The 26988-nt window shown below is 41.5% G+C and overlaps 1 protein-coding gene and 1 long non-coding RNA gene across 6 annotated transcripts in view; one reads left to right on the forward strand and one right to left on the reverse strand.

The window, feature by feature from the left end:
- LOC311592596 (uncharacterized protein) overlaps nt 1-26988 on the reverse strand; it is an 82174-nt gene that overhangs the window by 40282 nt on the left and 14904 nt on the right. For 3 of the 5 annotated variants that reach the window (XM_084773206.1, XM_084773210.1, XM_084773209.1), the window contains 10 exons: nt 26068-26174; nt 24218-24355; nt 23186-23250; nt 19835-19868; nt 18429-18531; nt 10680-10719; nt 9986-10056; nt 3727-3766; nt 2445-2518; nt 1713-1785 (listed from right to left, as the gene is read on the reverse strand). In XM_084773206.1, the coding sequence (XP_084629332.1) occupies nt 1713-1785; nt 2445-2518; nt 3727-3766; nt 9986-10056; nt 10680-10719; nt 18429-18531; nt 19835-19868; nt 23186-23250; nt 24218-24355; nt 26068-26174 (745 nt within the window). The remainder of the gene's footprint in view (nt 1-1712; nt 1786-2444; nt 2519-3726; nt 3767-9985; nt 10057-10679; nt 10720-18428; nt 18532-19834; nt 19869-23185; nt 23251-24217; nt 24356-26067; nt 26175-26988) is intronic. The other 2 variants (XM_084773207.1, XM_084773208.1) reach the window with 2 other exon arrangements.
- LOC311592601 lies at nt 13645-23713 on the forward strand. The gene is made up of 3 exons (XR_014777459.1): nt 13645-13777; nt 18152-18289; nt 23331-23713. It is a non-coding gene; the product is annotated as an uncharacterized lncRNA (long non-coding RNA).

Raw genomic sequence — 26988 nt, forward strand, 5'->3', positions numbered from 1 at the left:
TCCACTACACTTGTGAGAAAAAACAATTAGTAACAAGAAGAGTATAGTCGAAGTCATGTAATGTAAATATGTTTTATTTTGATCATAAGTAAGTGTTGTGAAACTGCCTTTAGTTTATCCATAGCTGATAGTTGCCTTGTGGGAGGGCATGTGATCTTTGCCAGCTGGAAAACATACTTGTGCCGACCCTGAGAGGGTATAAATAGGAGCGGGGGTGGTGGTGTGAGTCTCGAGGACTGCTCTGGAAAATGCTTTGAGAAGGCTGCTGCTCTTTTGCTCTGTTGCTGCTGTTTGCTGTGTGTTATTTTTTGCTGGTGTTTGCTGTTTAGCTGGACTGCTGGAATCCTGACAATGAAGAGTGTAATTTCTCCAAGGAACCGAGGCTAAAGAGGTCTATATCCCCTGTCCCTAGTAACCTTTTTCACTCCTACCTAAGGTCAGTGGCTTGGAAGGGAGGTAAAGGCATTAAGGAACCACAAAAAAAGTAGGTTAAAAAAAATCAAAGCCTGCAGAAGACAGAAATAAAGTTCCCAAGTGGAAAATACACTAATTTCCCCAAGTATATATTAATAAGCTTTTATACTTTAAAATCAGTGCAATATTTAGTAAAAGTAAGAAGAGTACAAAAGAAGTTAAATAACTTTAAAATATCTTTTGTATTTAAAATTACTATTGTCTAATATGCCATAAAACTCTTTAAAGGATTTTTTAATCAAAATTTTCTTTGATGTTCTTATACATATCTATAATGAGTTCTGACTGTATTCACTCTACTTCCTCTCACCCTCAGGGAAGAACCCCTATGGCTGGACAATGCTGTTTACAAAGAATTCTTATGAAAGAAGTCAATGCTTGAGCATTTAGATTAAATTTTATAAATAATTAACAGCAGTGGCTCTCCATCTTTGAAGACCAATATCTGAGATAAGAAAAACGAGTGGCTGAGATAGGAATAGCACTCCTCCCGAGTTCCTTCTCTGGGGCTGCTGCCATCCAGAACTCATATCGTTTTAGCAATCTCAGCTCCCTCATCACCACCTCCAAAAGCACCCAGACAGCATGGTTCCTTTGTGCCCCATTCCCCTGAAAACTACTTCTCCAGGTCAAAACAGGTCTCAACATCTCTGGACTTGACTGTCTTAAAATACATTTTAAAAGAATTATTATCAGCACTTCTTATCTACTGATTTTAGAATTATAATATTGATCTGCCACCTTATGAATATATGTGCATATATATAAACACACACATATATGTATATACACATATTTTCCTAAGGGAATGGAATGTTATGTCATAGTGTATGCTACATATATTTGCTTCTTTTCCTCCTGTACTCTAGGCTTTTTTATTCTTCATTCCTACTTTTTATATTCTCAATTACTCTTCTTCTTTTGGTCTTAGACTATCTTGAACAGGAAGTGATAATTCATTTAGGAATCTCTCAGTTGAACCCATTGCTAAAATCAGAGAAGACACACACACACACACACACACACACACACACACACACACACACACGTGCACGCAGGCACACATATACACAAACATATATATATATATACGTACATATAGTATATGTATATACATATGGTTTATTATCATCTCATTTCTTCATTTACTTTCTTTGCATTCAGTAGGAAACAACCCTTGGTTTTAAGTATATATTTGTGGTCAGATCAAATGACATTTTTAGCGACACTGTTCTTACCTACTGTTTGACCATTTACTTGTAATAGCCCATCAGCTCCAATGCCAATAAGTGGAAGATTGTCAGAGACACTCTGTAAAAATTTACATCAAGAATGAGTTGATAAAGCACTTTATGAACAGATAAATGCTGTTTCAAAAGGTATTTGACATAAAAATAAGACAAACATATTGAAAGACAAACAATTTTCATAGACATTATTAATGCTCTCTAGACCAGGTGGTCTTTTATCTTCAATGGCTCCTGACTGCCATCAACACATTTACATATGAAACACTAATGGATGTGCAGGCTACCACAGGTGCTGTCAGTGCTCACAGCTCTACCTTGATTCCTCACCTCAAACCAGAGGACCTATTCTTTTCTATCCTCTGAGACAGGGTTTCTCTGTGTAACCCTGGGTGTCCTAGTACTAGCTCTGTAGACCAGTCTGGCCTCGAACTCAGAGATCTGTCTGCATTTGCCTCCCAAGTGCCACCACCACTTGGCCAGATGACATACTCTTAAAAGTATATTCGCTGCATACAGCCGGGAACATTAAAATCTTCCCACATAATGTATGAAGTTGTGAAAGAATAAATTAATAGTAATAAAAATAAATATTAGATATGAAATTATGTCATAATGACCCTGCAAAGTTATTAGAAAAATAATTTCTATTTGGTACATGCTAATTTATGAAATGAAAGGAAACAGTATTAATGAGAAATAGAATTAGGAATTATCACTTACCTGAAGCTGGTCATTTCCTCTGCCATCGAGCCCCCTTGGCTTTTCCACTGGTGTCACTCCTCTAGCTGTCTCTGCTGACAAATGCACATGTGTAATGAGAGTATGCTACCTGGAACTATTCTATAAGGAAATGAGACATTATAAGATAAAAAATAAAGATAATTTAAAATTTTCTCTTTGCAAGTGGGAAATTTTAGTTTAATATTAGTTTCAGCTAATTATATAAATATATTTAAAGAAAAAATATTTCTAATTGTCCAAACATTTCATAATCCTTTTGGAGACACACGGGATAGCATTCAGCAGCAAGAAGATTTTCCCACGGTGGATGGCAGATGAGAAGCTGCCTCTGTGTACTGAAGGAAGAGTCAGGATGACTAAGAATAGACTTTCTAGCAAAGCTCTTGGTGGGAAGGGTGCTGGGAGTCACAAAGAGGGTACCAGAGTGACACATACTGAAAGGGCGTAGACGCCATGCTTGCGTCTACACACTTGTCTTTGTTTTACATTTATTTATTTGCTTGTTTGCTGTTTGTTTGTTGCTTGTCTTGGTTGCTGTGAGACTCGGTCTGCTCTGTACTGTTGGTTTTGTTTTTTTAACAATTAAACTTTATTATACAACAATTAAACTTTATTATCTTACATAAGAGGGAAAAAAGGTTAAAGGGAAACAAGAGTGAACCTTTCGTCCATGGGACGGGTTCCTAGGTGTCTCTGGCCTGCGCGCTGGTCCAACCTGTTCGCTAATCCTTTTCCTGATCTACGTGCGCTTAAGCTCAGTCTGAACCTGCTGGCCCTCTTGTCCTCTCTGCCTGTCTGTCTCACGTGCAAGGACCGTCTCCTCCCACCGAGAGTGAATTAAAAACACAATAATCGGAGAAAAAAAAAACCAAAAAAACCCCACAATAATCCAGGTAGAGTCCCCCGGTCCACTTCCTGAATTCCAGGCCCAGGATGGCTCCAGCCAGTCTATCTCAAGGTTAATCTCAGGGAGTATCTGTGGTGTGTTCAAGGACAAAGCCGGCCAAGACTGTTTTTACCTGTGACAAAACTTAGAATCCTTCCCACACTGTACTCCAGGCTATCCTGGAGGTCATGGCCTACTTTATCTTTTTAATTTCTCATGCTACAAGAGTGCTCCAGTCTGTACTGTGACAGTCTTAAAACTACATTCTAGCTTAGCAGACTTTCCTAGACTTTTGCTGGCTTTATTTCAATTACTTTGACGCCCCCTCTTAGAACAAGGCAGAGTTCGATTACTCTGTGTGGTTTCTGAAGCTACCTTGTTCTTCTCTTCCAGTCCCCGGCTCTGTCAATCCTTCCTGTTAAAAAACAGGAAAAGAGAAAACAGAACTGTGAAAACATTCATTTACTCACCCACTCACCCAGTAAATGAAGCGATAAAGCAATAAATATTTGGTGTGTTTATCAAATCATGGCACAACCACAGCTCAAGCTGGAAGTAGAAGAAACTCTCCTCTCTGTTCAGGCACAGGGAGAGTTCTGTTTAACAGCTGAGAACACATGTGAGTCGTCCATTATTCTGACAGTTGAAATGATTGTAGTGAAGAGCACATAGAAAAGTCAGTTCTGGGCTGGAGAGCTGGCTCAGCCATTAAGAGCACTGGTTGCTTTCCTAGAGGACCCAGGTTCAATTCCCAGCACCCACATGGCAGTTCACAACTGTCTGTAATTCAGTTCCAAAGGATCTGATACTCTCACAAAGACATTACATGTTGGCAAAACACAAATGCACATGAAATAAAAATAAACAAACCATTAAAAAAAAAGAAAAAAAAATCAGTTCTACCTCTGAAGCTTAGGATATGCTACAAACTCAGGGTGACATGTCAAAGCAGAAAAAGCAAAGGTAGGTGTAAAAGCAGCTCTGGACCAGGGGGCATGAGAGGAGGTAAGAGGCATGGGAACAAGGCAAACAGGACCCAGAGTATGGCTACTGGGAATGAGATGGGCGGTTTAGACAGGCAACTGAAGCCAAGCCATAAAAGACATTTTTCATGCTATACTGTAAAATTTTGTGTTCCTAACACTGGGATCTACTCAACAAACAGCTAAATCCCACTGTCATAAATGTATATCAAAGAGCTCATCTTTGCCGCTCTGTAGACACACATAAAGGTGACACATGGAGAAGGGGCATTGTTTTTGTTTTTTGTTTTGGTTTTGTTTTGGTTTTTTTTTTTGGTCACTGATGTGAAAACATATCTTACTAGTAAGGCATGAAAACTGGCCACCCAGCATGTTGCTATTAAGAAGAAAGGTGATGCCAGAGAGAGGGGAGTCTAGGGTGCCTCTGACTTCAGTGTTTGAGTTTTACTCTCCTTGTGTGAGGTGGGGAAGCAAAATAGAGAATTATTCAACAAAGAATCTGGGAGATGACACCGTACGCCTTGGGGAGGAGCAAGCCTGAGGCAACTCCCAGCCCAATGCCACAGGGGTTGGGTGGGCACAGCATCCCCGAGGTCACCCAGGGACATGGGCCCAGGTGGGGAGGCCACACCTGAGATGACTCCTGGCTGGTGCCACACAGCATGGGTGGGGCATGGGATTCCTGAGATGACCCCAGAGACCCAGAGGCCCTGGGCGCCCCTAAGATGAGCAAGTAAGTGGTGGAGAGGTGGAAAGGAAAGAGAAGCAGAAGGATTTGGCACAGTGTAGAGAGGTGGAACTGCAGAGTGGAGAGTAGTGAGGAACAGCCTGATGTGAGTAGCTGGCGAAGTCACCTAAGGCCATGGCGAGGTCCTAGCATGTGCTGCCACCAAGGGCCATGCCTAGGTTCGTGGCCTTGCAGAAACAGGGGTAGTGGTGGAGTGTCAGTTATCACCAGAGGCCAGGTAGATGTCCCTAGCCTGGGGTGCCACTTGGGGGGCATGCTGATGTCTGAGGGCTGTGCCGAGCTGGCCTTACCCCTTGTTTGGGCATCTTGAGAGAACTAGCCCAAAGGTGAGAGCAGGAGAGCGTCCCTGTCCCTCATCAGCTGCAGTACTTTGGAGAGCAGGTACCACACCTTGCCCAGGAAGCACAGTAGAGCTGGCCCAGGTTGCAATAGTTGCTGGCAGCCAGTCCCCAGGGTATGAACATGGAAGAACTGGCCCCGCCATCTGTCTGCTGGGTGGTGTCATGAGGCAGAGAGAGATGCCTTCCTCACCCTTTGCCTCTCACCATCTGAGGCTGGGGAGAGAGCTGGCCCAGGGATCATGAGACCAGGAGAGCTGGTCCTGTGCCTCACTCGATGCTGTACTTGGGAGAGGAGGCCCTACACCTTGTCTGAGCAGCACAGTAGAGCTGACTGTTGGCAGGGGCTAGAGGTGAGGGATTGCAGGTGAGCCAGCCCTGAGGGTGTGAGAGCAGGAGAGCTGTCTCTGCCTCTTGGCTGGCCGCAGCATTGAGTGAGCTAACCAGGGAAGGCTTTGCTGGTACAGGAGTGGGAGAGCTGATGGGCCAACCACATAGCTTCCACATAGCTTCACTGCAAGAACACATGAAGGGGCTGGTCCTGCAGATCTGAAGCTGCAGGATCTCCATGACACAGGAAAACAACAAACAGGGTATCTGAGTTCAGTGAGGATCCAGTATTGATAGTGCAGCAGAAGCCAGAGGCTTCAAACCAGATCAATCGTTGCAATGAACATTTGCAAGTAAGAAAAGCATGGACAGAAAGGTATACTGTGGTACACAATGACACACTACAGCTTTCACAGATTTTTTTTTTCTTTTTGAAAGAAGGTTTCAAAGGCAGAGGGCAAGTAAGCAGGGATAGGGAGATGAGTGGGCTGCATGTTGTGAAACTCATAAAGAATCAATAAAAAGTTAACTAAAAAGGAAGAATCTGGGAGGAGCTGGAGAGGGTCAGGGCCAATATCTCTACTTGTAACGTCTTCAGTTAAGGCAATGAGACACTTAGAAGACAGGAATACATTTGTGAAGTGTAGGTATCGAAGACTTTGCTCAGGAAAAGCATTATGGGTTTTAGGGAAAGAATTATTTGCCACATATAGTTAGATGCTGTGGTGGACTGGATGGGAATGGACCCCACAGACTCATGTGTTTGGATGCTTGGTCATTAGGGAGTGAAGATGCTTGACAAAGGTTAGGAGGTGTGGCTTTGTTAGAGTAAACGTGGCCTTGCTGCAGGAAGTGCGTCATTGGGCATGGGCTTTGAAGTTTCAAAAGCTCAAGTCAGGTCTAGTGTCTCTCTCTTCCTGCTGCTTGGGGATCTGAATGTAGAACTTTAAGCTCCTTCTCCAGTACCATGTCTGCCTACATGCTGCCATAAGCCCCGCCATGCTCCCTGCCATGCTGGCTGCCATGCTCCCCACCATGCTCCCTGCCATGCTCCCCCATGCTCCCCTTATGTTCCCCGCTGTGCTCCCCGCTATGCTTGCTGCAATGCTTCCCACCATGCTCTCCGCCTCTGTGCTTGCTGCCTTGCTCCCCCTCCATGCTCCCCGCCATGCTCGCTGCCATGCTCCCCGCCATGCTCGCTGCCATGCTCCCCGCCATGCTCCCCGTCATGCTCCCTGCCATGCTCGCTGCCATGCTCCCCGCCATGCTCGCTGCCATGCTCCTCGCCATGCTCCCTGCCATGCTCCCTGCCATGCTCGCTGCCATGCTCCCTGCCATGCTCGCTGCCATGCTCGCTGCCATGCTCCCCGCCATGCTCGCTGCCATGCTGATAATGAACTAAAGTTCTGAAACTAAGTCAGCTCCAATTGATTGCTTTTGTAAGATTCTAGGTGGCCTGAACTCAGCCATCATAACAGTAACATTGTTAGCTAAGCGATGTGAGATTCCAGGCGGCTTGCCTCAGCCATCACAACAAAATTACAGTTAAGAATTACAGGCCAGGGTCCTAGAAGCCTACAAGAAGAACATTATGATAGGCAGATTTGGGCCCAGGGGTCCCGCTCAAACTAAGGCACCAGCCAAGGACAATACAGGCGGTAAACCTTAAACCCCTACCCAGATCTAGCCAATGGACAGAACACTGTCCACAGTAGAGTGGAGAGTGGGATATGACTTTCTCACATACTCTGGTGCCTCACCTTTAACCATGTCCCCTGGACGGGGAGACCTGGTGGCAATCAGAGGAAGGACAGCAAGTTACCAAGAAGAGACTTGATACCCTATGAGCATATAGAGGGGGAGGTAATCCCCCTCAGGAACAGTCATAGGGGAGGGGAATAAGGGGAAACTGGGAGGGAGGGAAGAATGGGAGGATTCAAGGGATGGGATAACCATTGAGATGTAACAAGAATAAATTAATAAAGGAGAAAAAAAAAAGAATTACAGGCCAAAGTTAAAAATTATCCCTTAGCCTCCATCTCCACCCTGCCCTTGGAATTTACTGCCCCCATCTCACCCTACCTGGAATTTACTACCTCAAACCCCCATTCACCTGAAAGGTCACTTATTGTTAGCCTATCACCTGATACCTAAACACATTACTGAGTTCTGCTCCTGTAAAGGGTATTTAAACCCTCCACTTTTACAGAATGGGGTCTTCATGCTCCTCAGAGCTTGGTAGACCCCAGTGCGTCGGCTTAATAAAATTCCTTTGCTTTTGCATCGACTCTGGACACTGACTCTCAACTGGGACTCCAGGGATAGACTCAGACAACCTGAGTCTAACACTTTCTTTTTAAGAGTTGGCATAGCCATTGTGCCTCTTCACAGCAACGGAACAGTGACTAAGACAGAAACCTTAAATGAGTGATAGAAACCAACTAAGAATGCTGAAATTTTGCTACCAAATTTGTATTAGTAATTCAATTAAAACACACTATTGTAAACCAAAAACCCCATATGCGGCAGGAAGATTCCTTAGTTCAATTATGTTTACAAAAGTTTCAATTTCAATTGCAGGTGAGGCTTCTGCCACATTCCTATTTTCCCAGGCACTCAGCATCCAGAGGAGGAGAATACTTGAACTAAGCTATTTAAGGCTTCACTGGGCAACACAGTGAGGACTTACGACATTTCAACTGGGGAGGATTACTTTCCAGTGGCCAGGGTCAAATCTAGGGCCTTGCACATGTGAGCAGTAACTGACCCTGACTACACCCCCCAAATCCTGCTGTTGTAAAATTAGGATTTCGCTATGTGGCTCAGGCTGGTTTTGAACTAGTGATCCTCTTTCTGCAGCCCCCAGAATGCCATGAATATAGACATGTGTCCCTTCACTTGGCCGGAGAGGAGATTTTTATGTGATCATAAAATGGGGCACAGTCATCAGGTGTCACTGTAACTTTCTAATTCCCCATATGAACATTACACCAACAGTACTAGTTTCCTATTCTCAAGCATGGTGCAGCAGCCAAACATTTCAGGCAGGACCTGGTGTTTACAAGTAAAAAAAAAAAAAACCACACACAAAACACAACTACCTTTATATCCTAATTGAACAAATCTGTTCAGTCCTGAGCCAATTGTGTGAGCTGCATAGACCTTGTTTCACAAGGGGAGAAAAGAAAAAGTGAAAATCTGAATCAACGAGATTCTGGGCTTTTTAAAAAATAAGAAAATTTACATTTAAAAATCAAACAACTATGAATACTGGACCTATATATTTACTGAAAAGTAGGGAACATGGGTCAAGTTTTAGGTTCAAACCTGGGATGACATGACGACAATGACATCATCATTATACCATCATCATCATTGTCATCCTCATCATCCAGGATTACTAAAGGGAATATAGTTTTGCTGCAGGAATATTGAATGTCCTCAATGGCTGTAGTTATTAAAAAGAGGGGAATATCACCTCCACGCATCTTTGAATACTCTGTCTTATGATATTTCCCTCCTTATGATTCTGTAATAATGGGGAGGTCATTTTAGAAAACTATTCACGGTTGGAAAGCCTTTCTCATATATTCTTGTCACTGTGAATTTTCTGCCAGTCTTGCTCAGCTCCCATTCTTCAAAATATTATCATCCATTTAGTGTATGCCAAAACCAACATGTAAAGAGACAACTACATATTGTAAGATGGACATATAGTAAATACAAATACTAAATCAATACACTTACACTTTGTTTAAATGAGTTAATACATAATGTGTTTATTTAGATTAAACAGAGTCCTAAGACCATCAGAATCCACAATAAAGAATTACTTCTGTAAACTGGCCACTCAGGTTTGGTAACACAAAATGAGTTGTGTCTTCTACAGGGATCTAACCAGTGGCCATTATGCATAGCCCCGCTGAGCTCCAACCATGTAATAGCACTGCACAGACTTTATTTCACCTTAATCACATGAGTTAGTTACACAGACAGAAGGACAAGAAATATTCAGAGAAAACTTTTTCCAATTTCAATGACATCAGTTACAAGTTGACTATAGATTCTAGGGCTAGTTTAAGTTTTATAGCCAGAGTGATTTAAAAATAATATTTGGTGTAAAATATTGATGATTATAAAAGTTTGCTCAAAAAGTGAGTTCGTTTGTCCCATGCTATATTATTGGATGAGAGGTATAGAGCTAATGAGAAATATAACTAAGAGCTGATACAGACCTGAAGTTGGTCTCTTCCTCTGCCATGGAGCCTCCCTGGTTCTCCCAATGATATCACTCCTTCAGCTGGCTCTGCTCATAAATGCACATGTGTAATGTGAGTATGCTATCTAGAACTAATCTATAAGGAAATAAGATGTTATAAGATAAAAATAATAAGAATATTTGGCAAATGGAGAATTTTGTTTATTGACTTAATTATATACTTTTGGGGCAGTTTGAAAATTACCCATATGTAATTTTGTAAAAGGTCAGAGAAAACAAGAACCGATAAGTTCTATGTTGAAAAGCCAAATTTCAAAGAGCAATGAAAAACACAAAGGGATAAAAGGGTAAAAACATTGAAAAGAAATGAATATCATGTTTGTTCTATATAATTTACATCTATCAATTCTTTCCCTTCCTCTCTCCTTCCCTCCCTCCCTCCCTCCCTCCCTTCCTTCCTTCCTTCCTTCTTTCCCTCCTCTCTGTGTCTTTTTGAGGTTGGCCCCTGCAACATGCTCTAGGTTGCCCTTGAACTCCTGTTCCTCCCACCTTAGCCCCTTAATTCCTGAAATTACAAGTGTAATTCCACCTTTGATTGTCTTAAAGTATTTCACTGTAGCTTAGATTTTTGTAGAGATTCACCAGCATCATTTTTAATGCTTCAATGCCCTCTTTCAACATGTGGTCTTCTTTATCCCTTGAAACATCACCTTTTTCATGTTTTCCAATTCCTGGCTCCATTGGTCCTTCCTGTTTAAAAAAAAACAAGAAAACACATTATCTCACGTACTCACCAATCTGTAGCTACTGAGACTACAGTGTTTACTATATTGTCTAATGATAGGTGAGAGTCTTGCATCAAGCTGGAAATCACCAAATGAGAACAGAAATGAATTATCCACTATTTTTGCAGTGGAAATGCTTATTGCTAGGGATACATGGAATAGTCAGTTGTTGCTTTGAAGCCTAGGAAATGCTGTAAACACAGGGTGGTTTTATCCAGGTCAGAGAAGGTAAAGGCAGGCATGGAAGGAGATTGTTTTCTGGACCCAGGCAGGATGAACACAAGATAAAGCCTGAAACAAGGAGAAAAATAATATAAAAATTATGTGCTCAAACTATAATATAGTTACTGAGGATAGCATGGGTAGATCAGACAGAATCCTGGAGAACCACAAAGATCTTTTTTTTTTTTTCTGTGCTAGAATATGAATTTCCTATTTCCTGTAATGGAGATCTATACACAGGTAGGTAAAAAGCCACCTTTTCAGCTGTGTATCATACATGAACATTTTGTGGGGAGACATGATAGAAATGGATATTTTATATATTTACAGATTTATTATTTGAAAATTTTATACATGTACACAATGCGTCTTGATAATTCCCATGCCTACTCTCTGTAGGATGCCCTTACCACATCTTCCTCCCAGCTTCAAGACTTCCTTATTTATCTTTAACCTATGCATGCAGCTAGTGCTGCCCATACGGGCATGAACCCAGGGTCATCACTGGGGAACGTCGCAGTGGCCACACTCCTTAAAAAAAAAAAAGACCCTTCCTCCCCAGTAGCCATAACTGTCTCCTCAGCTAGGGGTGGGGCCTTAGGAGTCCCTCCTCCTTCCTCGCTGGAGTTTTCAATTGGCTCGGTCTTGGGCAGGTCTTGTGCAGGTAACCACAGATGAATAAATTCATGTGTGCAACAGCCTCAGCATATCCCACAATGTCCCACAGTTCTCCCTTTCCATCTTCTGAGTCTTACACACTTTATTTCCCCCTTTCCAAAATGTTTCCTGAGCCTTGTTGGGGCTGGTGAGGGTTGCATTCATGAACTCCAAGAACAAGGCATGACAACATGAGGAGAATATGAAGGCACTGGTGAGTTCTTGGCTTGGTGGCACTGGGGCTGATGGAATCAAGGTTTTCTCTGATTCAGTGTTTGAGTTCTCCTTCCCTCATATTGGATGGGGAAAGTAGGTGACAGAATAGATTCATAAAGATACAGGGAAGGATCAGGAAAGGGCCAACAATACCTTTATTTTGAGTTTACCTCATCTGGGACACTCAAAAGATGTGGGAACAGATCAGCATAATATGCTAAGTTTTGGATTTGAAGATCTAACTCAGGAAAAGCTTATGTGTCCAGGAAGATGAATACTTACAGTGTGTACCTAAACTGTAAAAATGAGTCATATAAACCATAGTTGATGTCTGCATTCAAAATGAGGGATAGCTTCAACTTTTTAGTTATGTGTTCCTACATTTCCTTCATGTTTGAAAAATGCTCAATTTTGTTAATCTATCAGATTGTTTCTGTGATACTATGCTAGCCAGCACTTTAAATTGTAAAAACATGGTCTTTTGTTACAACCAACTCTATAGACTGCATGAACACTTCTTTCTAAAAGTGAGTTTTGAAAATTTAGCTTTTAGGCAAGGCTTGGTGACATACACTCAGTATTTCCAGCATTCAGGAAGCTTATGAGCAAGGACCACTCCCTACTGCCACTTGCCCAAAGTGCTGGATCTCCTGCCACTAACCAAGAAAAGTTCTTTATAATTTAAATATCTTTTGTTCATACAATCTTGTTCATACTTGAAATCTTGCTTGTGTGTGTTTGTGTGCACATGGGCATGTGTATGAGAGACACAGAGACAGACAGAAAGACAGAGAGAGAGAGAGAGAGAGAGAGAGAGAGAGAGAGAGAGAGAGAGAGAGAGAGAGAGAATGAGAGGAAGGGAGGGAGGGAGGGAGGAGGAGAGATGGGGGAGACGTCACTGGCTTTCCTGTTCTGATGGAAAGGTATCCCAGTACTCAGGAGTCCAAGAACCACACAGCTATGAGGTGGGAAGGTATCCCAGTGGAAGGGTATCACACAGCTCTGAAAGGAGGCCTGCTTAGCAGAGCCATTGTAGCTCCCAGGGGAGGATATCCCTGATGAGCTGAGGAGCTCAGGAGCCTCAGCCCCATTCCTTCTTCACTTCTTTGCTTCTTCCAACGAGAGAGTCATAGCAGGCAGTAATTCTCATACAAGAGATTTGTTGGAGGAACGAGTCCAGGAAGAGGAAGGACTAATCCAGGAGTGGCTGCCTGTCTCTCTGTTCCCAGGGGGCAGACATAGCCTTTATATATAATTTCTTGGGATGCAAAGCTTTCTAGGGCAGATGTTTCCAGAGTGAGAATTGGTGGGATTTCAAGTTCTGAGTTTGGGGAACTCAGGGATTGGTGGGCTTTACTGTTCAGGAACTGGTGCATTCTTCTGCTCAGGAGTTGGCTGGTGAGGTTTCCTTCTCAGGGGTTGGTGGGTTTTTGTTCAGACTTTTCACCTAAAATCAGCATAATCTGGGATAGGTCCTATTAAGGGGCTGGAGATGGCCTTCCTGACAGTTACAGAGGCTGGAAAGCTGTTAAGAGTTAGAAAGATCTTGGGAAGGGGCCTGGCTGCTGGATCTCCTCAGGCAAGGGTCTGGCCACTTTCCTGCTTTGAGGGTTTACAAAGTTTACAAAGTATACAAACTTCACAAAGGGAGTTCTCTAAGGAAAGTGTTTTCCTGCAGTTTGAATCAGCATGAATAGCCAACAGAGACTGGAGAGAAGATGACGCCACCTTGGACGGCTCACAGCAGCATGCTGAGGCAGGCAGGAAGCGCAGACACCTTGGACGGCTCACAGCAGCATGCTGAGGCAGGCAGGAAGCGCAGACACCTTGGACAGCTCCTGTGGAGGGGAGGAGGCGCAGCTGCTTTGACAGGAGCAGACATTTTGAAAGGAGCTACCATTTTGCCAGCTACTGTGGTACAGGCTGAGGTGTGAAGGAGGGGCTCTGACAGCTCTTGGGTTGGGGGGGAGGGGTGTGTGTGCAGCCATCAGGTACTTAGTCACTCAGAGACTACAGAGGTCATGAACTCAAAAGGGAGTAGTAAGGAGCTTTTAGTCTTCTTTCTTTCTACTTTGTGTGGGATCTTCTCCTGTCTCTTAACAGTATCTTCTCTGGCATAGCTTACCTTCCGGGTTCAACTGTCACCAACTGCCTGGTCTCCTCTGCTAGCCCTATTCACTTTCAACTGTCTCCCACTTTCACTTTGTTTAATCTCTTTTCTTCTCTTCTTTAGCCCTACTCAATCTACTTTCTTTCTACACCAACTATTTTCTCTAACCCTACTCTCTGACCCTACCCCAATCTTACTTTAAACTCTGTTCAATCTCTCTCAGCCTCTGATGGCTTTAAAAAAATAATCTCTTCTTCCTAGAAGTCCAAGAGCCAACTGACACTGAAGGCCATAGGGCCAACTGGGGATCCTTTAAAGGTCCAGGCACACAAACACTATATGCCCCCACTTGTTTTAGCTACTAATTATGCAGTTTTGAAGCTGTTCTGAGTGCTCCCTGTAGCCATGTTACTGTTGTGATTTTCTGCTTCTCCATTCCTTCCAATGTCTTTTCCAGGGTTCTCGGTTGTCCAATGTGATTTTTTGGTTGATCTCTCAGGCCCATATCCACAACTGAGATAAGAACCTAACAGTGATGCTTCCCCCCTGTAACATGGGTATCACTTCCTGAATTGGTTATATTCCTGGACTATCTTTTTTTTAATTTAAATTTCTTTTATTTATGTTACATTTGTATCCATATGCATATATCAAGCACTTCATTAACCACAAGGTTTTTTTTTTTGTGTGTGTCACAGAAGCTGTAGTGTATCACATAGTATAGTGTTTTGCCCACATATGCTTACTTTCAAATGTTCATCACTATGAGTCATGGGTCTGGTTTGAGGCCTACACTATCAGATATCCTATTATTGCCATGTGTCAAGGAGACTCTTAATCTTTGAATCTGAAGGTCTGGTCCCTTCATGTGTTCCAGCAGGTCATACATGGGGTAGATGTTGGGATAAGGTCCACTCAGTGCCCTGGGTCAGGGCCCGCTTCCTTGTCCTCAGGGCAGGACCTACTCTCTTGCTCCCCTGTCAGGGGGCAGGGCCAGCTCTCCTGCTCCAGTGTCCTCAGGGCAGGGCCCACTCTCCTGTTCCCTGTTATCAGGGCAGGGCTGGCTTTCCTGCTCCTGTGTCCTCAGGTCAGGGCCAGCTCTTTTGCTCCTGTGTCCTCTGGGTGGGGCCAGTTCTCCCTCTCCTGTGTCCTCAAGGCAGGCCTAGCTCTCAGTCTCTCATGCTCCCAGGGCTGGCTCACCTGCTCCCGCATCCTCAGGGCCATCTCTCCTGTTCTTGTGTCCTCAGGGTCATCTCTCCTGCTTCCATGTCCTCAGGGCCAGCTCTCCTGCTCCTGTTCAATTTGCCAGATTGTTGCTGGCCGCCAAGGCCTGGATGGCCTCCTACTTCTGTGGGTACTGGACCTTGTGGGCCATCAAGCAGGTGGCAAGTGGAGGTCCCTCAAAGTCTTTGTTGAGTAGCTGGCAGAAACCATTGATATTGGCTCAGATCAGCTTCTTGTCCTGGGGAACTTGTGGCTCTGTTGTTTCGCTCCTCCTGAGCCTCTGGTTCCATTGTGTGTACTCCATCTGCCATGGGCCTCTACCTTGGTGCTGCCCCTAGTATCCACTTCTGCATCATCCAGCTCTTGGCATTGAGCATGGCCCTGGCCTGTGAGGAGGTCCGCGAGGCCTGTGGTGTGGGCAATGCAGCCCTTGCTCAGACTCAGTTGGAACAGGATTCCCTCCTTGAACACCATCTTCTTAGCCTGCACTGCAACCCAAAAAGCAGTGGCCCAGGATCCCTCGGAGCTCACCAGAGAGTGGTCCGATGGTCCTGTGGTGGGAGAGCATGGACTACCCTCATGACAGGATTTCCTTCTTTCTGGGAAACACCAGCACTATCTTTTGGAGCTCTCAGTATGTTCCTTTGGTGGCTGTGCAGTCACTGCTGTTCCGTGGATCAGACACAGTGTGCGATCGATGCCATCCTGGATGATCTCGGCTTGGGTATTTCTAATACATTGTGCTAAGTGTTTCCTCCCAATCAGGCCACTCTTGGGAGTGAACATTTCTGTGTAGCTCTGGAACACAATCATCCTCCTCAGATTGCATTGAGGACCTCATCTTTCAAACCCCGTGGACCTGCCCACGCACAGACCCATGCCCTCCACACGGACCCTTCCTGAACTATTTTATATTCTAAAATCTTGTGCTCTAGAATTCCTTGCTGAAGTCTCCACTCCCAGTTCTGAACCTTTGGTTTGCAACCCCAACTTGGGCATGCTGGATAACCTGATGTCTCTCAGCTGCTGCTTTTTTTTTCTCATTAATGTTAAGAAAATTTAAAGTTAGTAAAGAACTACTTAGTCTATCCATATTCTCCCTTTTTGTTTTATAATAAAGAAGGTAAAGGAATTCCAGGCTGTAATGAGCCTGTTGTTTGAATTACTCTATTCATTGCTCCTAAATCTGTTAGCACTCTCCATTTTACCTGATTTCTTTCTTTCTTTCTTTCTTTCTTTCTTTCTTTCTTTCTTTCTTTCTTTTAAAAAATAACCAATACAGGGGATTTCTATGGACTGGTAGACTCTTCTATATGTTGAGCCTCCAGCTGCTCTTGTACCAGCTGTTCAATTGCCTGTAATTTTTCTTTAGTTAATAGCCATTCCTCTACCCACACAGGCTTATTAGTCAACCATTTTCTGGGTTAGGGCTGTTGGTATAATTTCAGCAGTTCCCACTCCCCCACCTGCAATTTGGAAATCAATCCCTGTTGTGTCCTGCTTTTGGACAATCTTCACCATCTGTGATTGCTCTGATTGACATTTTTCAATACCTTCCTCTGGATCATCTTCCACTTCATGGTAAAATTATAAAAAATTAAACAAATAAAAGAGAATCCTATGTGGATTCTTATGGTGAGAGTGTTGTTGGGTTGTGAGGGGATCTAGGTGTTACCTACTACACTGAAATATATAAATTGTTTATATAAATGTTATTATTGAGATCGTATCATTATATAACCCTAGCTGGCCGGGAATTCAGAATGTAGATCAGCTGGTTTCAAACTCACATATGTCCACCTGCCTCTGTCTCCCAAGTGCTAAGATTAAAGATACACACTATCACACCCAGCCAATTGTTTAATATTATTTATACAACCAGAAATTACAATTAATGAAAAGATTACATTTAAATCCTTCCTGAAACTGTACAAGCTGAAACAGACAACATTCCAGCATGGACGTGGAAAGGACTCACAGAGCTCCATTCCTAGCTGAGGAGCTTTGGCAGTCAATGGCTGCTGAAGGGCAGAGTGGTGAGTTTTCTTCAAGGATATGGCCACTGGTAGGTAGCATACTCCTATGGTCAGACCTTGCTTTGTGCATATTGGCAGCAATAACTGGGCTCAGTAGGCTACATATGTTAAAAAAAAAGAAGCGCACACGAGTTTCAGAGAGGCATGTGGACTAGAAAGAGTTGGGAGGGGGAGAGTGAGAAGGTCAAATGCATTTTATCACCACACGGGAAACTTGCAGAGAACATAAGAGAAAAGAAAGTTAAGGACACTAAGTACTAAGTCAGAAAATGTGAGCAAGAATAGTAAAGCATTAATTGTTCATGGTTCATGAGTAAAGTGTTTGCCAGGCAACATGAGGACCTGAGTTTGGATCCCCAGAATCCACATAAAACTGGACACAGTAGCGTTCATCTCTAATCCCAGCACTCCTACAGTGTGAGGGAGATAGAGACAGGCCAATCTCCATAACTTGTGAGACCCTGCTTCAAACAAGATAGAAGGCAAAGACTGCATGCTCTCATACACACAGAGAGAGACACACACATCACACATGTACATGCTTTCAAAGACAAGTCAGCTATTCATAATAAAAAAGCCAGCTGTAAGTCATGTAGAAAAATCTATTGTTTTCATACTTTTTAATATGGAGAGCTCCTGCCTTCTTTAACTTTACTAAAACCACTGTTGCGGTTTCCTCTTGATGTTTTAATTCAGTCTGAACATTTATCTTCCCCTACTTAAGTGAATTTTTTTATATGCCCAGGATTTCAAAGTGGATTCTTTCCTTTAATCTTCAGCACCAAATCAAGCAGGCTGTTACCCTGGACTACTTCCTAACTCACTACTTCCTTGATGGCTTATACAAGAATTACTCAGCCAACTCTAATATTTATAGAGTTATTAAACTTGTTTTCTATCATGTTCTTCTGACATTTTATTTTTCATTCCAGGCTCCATGTTGTTATTGTGTGTATCAGAGAAGGAGATGTGAAGAAGAAGAAGAAGAAGAAGAAGAAGAAGAAGAAGAAGAAGAAGAAGAAGAAGAAAAACAATTCCTTTACATTTTGAGAGAGGGTCTTGCTCTATAGGTTGGCTGGTTTTTTATTCCCTATGTAGCCCAGGCTGACCTTAAATGCATGTGAATACTTCTGACTCTGCCTTCTGAGTGCTGGCATTATAAATACACACTACCACATCCTGTGGGGAATTACTTTTAGGGTACCTTACTTTTTGGTCAGACGATGAGCTGGAAAGCAGAGAGCCACTCTGGATGCCGATGTCTCTTTCTTTTAATTCACTGTGCTCACTTTTCTCCTCCATTATAGAGACACTTACAGAATGATAAGTAAGGAAGACAGGCTTTAGAATTAAGAGACTCAGGTTCAAATCTCCTTCCTGTCCCTTACCAGGCCAAATGAGTCACTCCCATATTTGTGAGTTTCAGGTTTTCTATCAAAACGACATTTTGGTTAAAATATTAAAAACAGGTCATAGGGCTGGCAAGGGGCCTGCTGCCAATCTGAGTTTGAATCCAGGAATTCACATGGTGAAAGGAAAGGAAGGAAGTTGTCCTCTGACCTCAACTTGGGCACCACGGCATGTGCAGGCAAAACACATAAGCAAAACATACAAACAAACAAATAGACAAATGAATAACTAAATAAAACAGGTTGAAGTACCAGAGCATATTTTGATTATAAATTTTCTTAAAATCCTTGAGTTATATGGGCTTTTGATTCTGCCCAAGGACAAGTAGGTTTATGTAACTGGCAAAAGTGAAAAATGAAAGACTAGAAAATTCAAGAAGACCTGAAATGAAACAAACATAATCAAGAAAAGATTATAGTCATCAAGGGATGGGGGAAAGGAGTTTCATAAAAAGGAGGACACTTCAGGGGGTGAGGCATGGGCAACAGCCTAAGGAAAATCACACTGGGGAAATAGCAAATAGAGAAAGAAATTACCTACTAACCTCATGCTAATTAATTAAATACTGCACTTAAGATTTCTTTGCTTCCATTAAAACAATTCTTCCCCCAGCCTTGCCTGATGCTGTATATCTATGGATTCACGGATTTAGCAGGAGCGGGAAGGGCATAAGAGAAGGTGAAGGGAGGTGAATGTGGTAGAAACACATTGTACATTTACATGGAATTGTCAAAGAAAAAAAGTAAAGATATTAGAGAAAACCAAGCCAATAAAAAAAAAATCAAGGCCTTGGTACTGCACTTGTCAAGAACTGGGACATCCTTGGACTGGGGCTGCTCGGGGAAATTCCAAGCCAGGTACTTCACGACTCAGTTTTGTAGTTTGACCTGAACTGATATGGGCCCAACACCATACAACCTCCATCATTCTATGTACATGGGCAAGAGAAGCACAGGGGAGCTATCTGAGTCACCCATTTGTCAATTATGAGATCATAAGCCAATTATTCAAGCTCTATGCATACCAGTTACCTAACTGGCATAAAACAGATGACAAACACATAGACACCTTTAAAAGCTCTTGTATTAACAATTAGCACAAATTTAAACATCAGTAGGTCCATGACAGAGTAAAGCATTCAGAAATTATTTTCGTTTCTGTTCTCTAATTAGTTATCAAGTCTTTAAAAATGTATAAAACTTTACCTTTTGGAAGAGTCATCCTCAGAGATTTCCTCCACTATTAAAATCAAAAGTAGAATGGATTTACACTCTTCAAGAGGACAATAGAAACATTAGAAGTGTAAGACATTGATATTTTATAAGAAGTAGTCCTCCGAGACTGAACCTGAAGAGTGCTCTAAGATGAATATTAACTCTACTACTTATAGGCCACGAATGCACTAAGAACTCTTGCTTCCTCTTTTGTACTTATCATATTCAAGGAAGAAAAGTGGCATTTGTGAAACTTTATTTCCTAAAAGTAAATGACGTGTAGTGGCCATGGTATTGTTGTCACACTGCCCAACAGTGGCATAGTTAGCAGAATCCCTATCATAACTCAACATTGTCCCTCAAGTAGTGTGACCTTTGTAAATTAAGAACATAGGGACAATCCCAGGTTAACTAAAGCTATTTTAAAATATAACAAGTGCCTGTGTCTTAATTGATTGCTAGCTGGAAATACTGAGGTAATATTAAAAACAATACCTTTAGACAATGGTGGTGGGATGTGATAGACTAATAAAGTGTAGTAAGTGCGCTGGTCCAGAGAAGACTAAGAAGTGTACTGCCATGCACGTGTGGGAGTCATGGGCAATCAGAGGTCCCTGAGCTTACGCCTCAGCTTTGCTGTGAACCAGAAACTGGTCTAAAAATAATATTGGGATCTAGGAGTTGGCTCAGTGGCAGAGTAGTAGGATAGTATGCGTGAGGCTCTAGGCTCAATCCCTAGCACCCCCAAAATCATTGTTTTCATTACTATTTTCTGCGTTATCCCATTTAAATGGTAGAAGGCATAATAAACTCAAGTAAAAAGACACACAATATATGTATATATGCATACATTCTGTTTTATATATAAATAAAATTATATATTTACAATATATAATAAAATTATATATATGTATATATATATGATAAAGAGTGGATTAAAGATAATGTGTTCGTCCTAATAGTTGTTTTGTTTTGTTTTGTTTTTTGGTGTTTTGAGACAGGGTTTTTCTGTGTAGCCTTGGCTGTTCTGGACTCATTTTGTAGAGTAGGCTGGCCTTGAACTCACAGAGATCCACCTGCCTCTGCCTCCTGAGTGCTGGGATTAAAGGCATGTGCCACCACTGCCCAGCTGTCCTAACAGTTGTATAAACTGCAGAAGAAATGTGAAACTATAAAACATTACAAAATCACCAAAGCTTTCTCAATAACCCCCAAACAAAGACACTATGATGATTGAAATGCCTAAGAATTCAAAGGTGTAGAAATAAACAATGATCAACAATGTCAAAGAGGATTCAAATAAGCAAATGAATAAAGTAAAGGGGTCACTTCATGTCCTGAATAAGAATCTTCACAACACCTATGAAAAATTCAGCAAGAAAAATAACATTTTAAAGGAAAAACAACCCAGATCTGTTAGAAACGAAACTCTCAACCAACCAAATAAAGACCACAGAGCTGAAAATACCACATTCAGGTAGCAGCGAAAGCAAGGTAATTGAGCATGAACTCCACAGTAAAGAAGTCTGGGATATGATCAACAGACCAAGCCTAAGAATCTGTGGGGGTAGAAAGATGTAAGAAGAAAACTAAGATGTAGAAACAGTTTAATGAAAATTTAGCAGAAAATTTCTCAAATCTAGGGAAAGATATGGCATAAAACTAAAAGCAACATTTAGGAACTCAAACAGATGTGACCAGAAAAATAATATGTCATCATCACATTGTACTTAAAAATCCAGGATAATGAAATGACATAAAAAGCTGAAAAAGAAAAACACTAACTAACTTACTGAGGCAAATTCATTCCAGTAAGACCAGGTCAATTAGGAGAAACCATAAATAAAGTAGGGAATGATATTAGCCACCTAAGTAATTTTATACAACAAATTTATTTTTCAAAATAGGTGAAGACTTTCAATACAACTGAAAACTTTAAGAGCCCAAATACTAAATCAATAGTTCAGAAAAGTCTTACAGGAATACTGTAAGAGGATAAAGAAAGGTAATCACAAATATGATCTCCCAGGAGGAATAAATTTCATGAGTGGGGTAACAACTCAATAAGCACTAGAAAAGAATCAAATCAATAAGAAGGATGAATAAGAGAAAAAGAAATATACAAACAGTACCCGAGCCAATCAGAGTTTTTTTTTAAAAACAGGAATCAGCAAATACTTCTCAGTAATAACCACAAATATAATCAGTCTCAAGTAGGTCATAAAAAGGTGGTGACTAGAAGATTGATTAGAACCGGAGCTGTTGTCTGCAACAAACACATTTAACTGGGAAAGATACACAGAGACTGAGATGGAAGGATAGAAAACAATGTTCTATATAAATGGAATACAATGCCAAGCAGAAGCAGCCATACTTGTCTTTGCCAAAATATATTTCATGCTCTAACTAATCATGAGAGCTAAAGACCACTGCATATTAGTTAAAGGGACACTACACCAAGATATGATGACAGTCAATGTGTACGCACAAAGCATTGGTACACCAAGTTTCATAAAGTAACCACTATTGGTACGACACTAGCATGTGGGTAACTTTAGTACCTCATTGTTATCAATATGTTGTCTAGGCAAAAGCCAGAAAAGCAAGCTTAATATTAACTTGTATCATAGGTCAAATGAACTTAAAAGACATTCACAAAACATTACAGTCAACAGCTATGAAAAATCATCTCATGAAGCTTTCTTTGAAGTAAATCTCACTTTAGGCCATAAAGCAAGTTTCACAAATATAAAAGAATTTAAAAATATGTATGTTTTATCAGGTCATAATAGAATAAAGCTAGAAATAAATAGAAAGAGAAAATAGAGATTAAAGAACACACCTTTGAAAGATCTTTGGGCCACAGAAGAAATCAGAAAGGGACATTTAAGGCTGAATATTTAGGCAAGAAAATATTTGATAATTTGTTTTAATTATACATATCACCTTTCACTGACAATTATTTTATAATATTCATCTAGTAATTACAGTCGTTATTTCAAAAGTTAAAAAGAAACCCCATTTTTATAACAAGTCCAGTTGCTTCAATGGAGCTGCTGATGAGCTATGCAACAAGACATTGTATAAATTGCTTTACTACTTATAAACACACACACACACAATTTTAGTTTCCAGAATCACTAAATGGACCTTTCTTTAGATAATATGTTTTTCAGGATGGGAATGTCCTAATTTGTTAAAAATGCATGAATTCTAGACTGCCAATAATGAAATAAAGACCAACACAAAACATTTTACACACTGAGTTTTTAAAAATTGCTGTTATCAATATATTCTCTTAGTTTTAAAATCTAGGGTAGCCACATCTGGAGTAATTCTTACCTAGGTTCACTCTTTCAGACTCCTCACATCTCTTTTCTTTATATTCAAGAAGGATTTTCATATTGCTTTGTAAAAATGATGAATAACGTTACTATCTTAATACTGGTGTGTAAACCATTTGCTAAGTATGTTAAATTCTTCACAGCATAGCAGGTAACATCGGAACTTTATCCCATAAAGCGTCAACAGTGTAAGCACCCTAGCCTTTACAGCTAAGTGTGCGCTGCCAGAAGACCCCAGACTGGATCAGCAGAGACAAGCTGGCAGCTGGTGGTCTCCCAAGACTTCAGCGCCAGCTTTCATGGTGGCCCTGAAGCAAGAAGAAAACGAACAGAAAACAAAGTCCCCTTTCCTTCCCCATAGCTCCATCTGACTTGAGCAAACCACTAGCTTCCAGGGGCATTTAAACAGGCAGGTGTGGAAAATGGGTTCTGGTAGGCAAAGCACTTTTATGTTAAAATAGGCATTTTAGATTCAAATAGATTCAAATTAGGAGAATCATAGATGTTGCCCTATTTCTGTCCTGTGCTATGGGTGCTATGGGGTGGGGGGTAGGGGCAGATACTTGGGATAAACTGTGTTGAGATTCCCAAGAATAAAGATTTTAAAAGTCCCGATATAGAGTCTGGGTGTAAAGCTCAGGGGTAGATGCTGCCAAGCAGGCATGGGGCTCTGGGTTCAACCCCCAGCACCACCAAAACGAGGAAGAAGAAGAACCCCAAAACAAAACAAAAAAAACCAAACCCCCAAACAAAAACAAACAAACAAACAAACAAACAAAAACAAAACAAAACAAAAACAAAAAACAAACAAACAAAAAACCCAAAGCAAAATAAAGGCCCAAGGTGTCGAATCCGTCACCCACCGCTACCTCCAGGGTAGCCTTTGCTTGATCTCTGCTGATGAATGTAGATTAACTCCAGGCTGTTCAAAAAGTAGTAAGAAGCCCCCCCCCCCGATATATAAGATGCATTAGTATAACTATTTGGAGCCTCAGTTTAATAGTAAGCAGAGTTTAATGTAAGCACTTACGCGCTATATTTAAAATCAGCAGCGTAATCGGTGGCAGTCAGCCCAAAGGCGTCTTTCAAAAAGAGGTCTACACCTTGCTGAAGAACAAAGCTGACGAGGTTTGTTGAGTCATGACTTACAGCATGCATAAGGGCTGTTCTGTGAAAGCAGAGAGATACCGTCACCCTTAGTACTTTAAGAAACTTAAGGATCGGTTTCCTGTATTTGGACTGTTTGGCGTCTGGGGAATCGGCTATTGAAATGCAACAGACAAGCGTTTCAAGGTCTAGAAGCCCTAAGAGGAAAACAAGTGCGAAGCCTCCTACCCGACTGCGACAGCTCATCATAGGTGCTACTAACCTAAAGCCCTTTGGTGGGCAGAGGCCACACAACGTCATACGGCTGGAGTTGGTGCATCATCAGGTATGATGGTGCACGCCTGGGATCGCAGCTACTCAGGTGGAGGAAGGAGGGTTCTGAGTTTGACTCCAGTTCGGACTACATAAGGAGTTCTAGGCAAGCCTGTGATGTACAACAAGACTCTTGTCTCAGCAACACACACACAAAAGGGAACCGCCAAGCAAAATCTCTCTCCATTTCATGTGCAATGTGCTAAGATGTGTAATACTTTGCAGGAAATATTTGCGGGCCTCAAAGCATATTACCCATGAATGGGGGTACACACTGTCATCCCAGGACTAAGGGAGACTGAGGTGGGAGGATCATTGTGATTTCAGGATAATACTGGTTCACAAAGTGAGGGTCAGGCCAACCTGGACTACACAGTGAGACCCTGTCTCTCAAAAGAACAACTGTTAGCACATTAACAATTACCGTCATGATAGCCACTGGTTTCAGTTGCAGATGGTGACGAGGCACAGAATTAAATGCTACATAGAGAACCTTCCATTCACAGTTTTAGGATCAATGACCCTGACTTTCACAGGAAGAAACATGTCCAGTGGTAAGTAATCTTCCTAAAGTCACACACATGATAAATTTGAAAGCCAGGAACAGATAATCTGGTTTTATGTGACTAAATCCAACGCCATTTTTCTTTACACCATCTCTTCATCTTCATTAAAGGTTTACTCAAACACAGCTCATTTTCTTTCCTATATCAGCACCAATCCCAAATAGAAACACCCAAGTATGTTAAAAATGAAAATAAAAAATAAAAATAAGCAACATCTAGACTAACAATTAATAGTCATTTAGGGGTAATATGATTGGATATTTTTAAAAGAGCATTTCACAGTTCCTTGAAGGAGTCATTCCAAAGACAACACAATCTTAACTCCCATTTCTACTTACTATAGCTTTTTAAAGCAAATAGTACAAAAATCAGAGCTTAAAATTTTACAAAAAGTCTAAGAAGCTCAATATCGAGGGAAAAATGAACTAAGTCTTTATACTATCAAACTAGAATAAAACTTATGGAATCCCATCAGCTGCTAAAAGACTAAATGGCCACACAACTAGTTGACAAACATCAGTAAATATATAAGGGGAGACCCATGTGCTGTAATATATACAGTTCTATCTATGTGTTGCCTGTTTTGAATAATTTCTTTTCTGCTTAGTACTGATGATTTTTGAGTTTTCATTATATCTCAGTTATTAGAAATTATTCTATTTCCTGTTAATTCAATATTATTTCTTTTTTGATTGTTTGTTTTTAGTGTATCCCTGGCTGTCCTGGGACTCACTCTGTAGACCAGGCTGGCTTCAAACTCAGAGATCTATCTGTCTCTGCCTCTCAAGTGCTGCTATTAAAGGCATGTGCTACCACTGCCCAGGTAATTCAACATTTCTAAATGAATATTTGTTACCACTGTACATCACCACTGAGGTTTAAAGGATTACAGTACCTTTTCTGATTATCAACCGCATGGATATTAGCATTCCTCATTAATAAAAATTTTGCCATCTTGAGTTTGTTTTCACTGACAGCCAGTAAAAATGGTGTGAAGCCATTCTGTAAATGACAGAAACCACTTAAAACTCACAGAAATCACATATTTGTCAGTTGAATCGAAAATTTGTAGAAAAGCTCTGTGAATACAAAGATGAAGACACAGAGAAAACATAACCCCTGTGCCCCTCCCCCACACGCCGCGGGAGTGCCAGCTCTCTCTGAGTGCCCAGAGTCTGTATCCCAGGGTATTTGTTTTTGTTACGGTGTTTATCTCGGCAGTTTGGAATCACATGACTGCTCCCACGGGGACCAACATCTTGTTTTATGTCAGTGGCCTCAGATTCTAAACCATAGTGGTAGTGTTTTACATGTGTTATTGAGTTATTGGACTATGCCATCACCTCCAGAAGAGGTCTTTTAAATTTATCCTCCAAGGAATATCTACTTTTCCAGAAGTGCTGTGTCACACAGAAAAGGCTTATGATTACCTTTGAGAACTATTATAAAACTGTATATTATACATCTAGTGTCAAAGATATCTTTTAAAAGTGATTTAATAAGTAACTTATTTTTTATTTTGTACTGATTTATTTATTTATATTTTATGTGCATTGGTGTTTTGCCCGCCTTTGTGAAGGTGCCAGATCTCCTGAAACTGGAGTTACAGACAGTTGTGAGCTGTCATGTGGGTGCTGGGACTTGAACCCATGTCCTTTGGAAGAGCAGTTAGTGCACTTAACTGCTGAGCCATCCCTCCAGCGCCTACTTTCTTTTATCCTTGCTCAATCCCTACTTGACAATACTGCTGCAAAGTGAAATTGGCGTGAGAGGAACCACAGCACCAGGATACATGCGGAGAGCCTTCTGAGGAGCA

Source organism: Acomys minous (genome assembly GCF_964271855.1).
Source record: "Acomys minous genome assembly, chromosome: 2".
NCBI lineage: Eukaryota > Metazoa > Chordata > Mammalia > Rodentia > Muridae > Acomys > Acomys minous.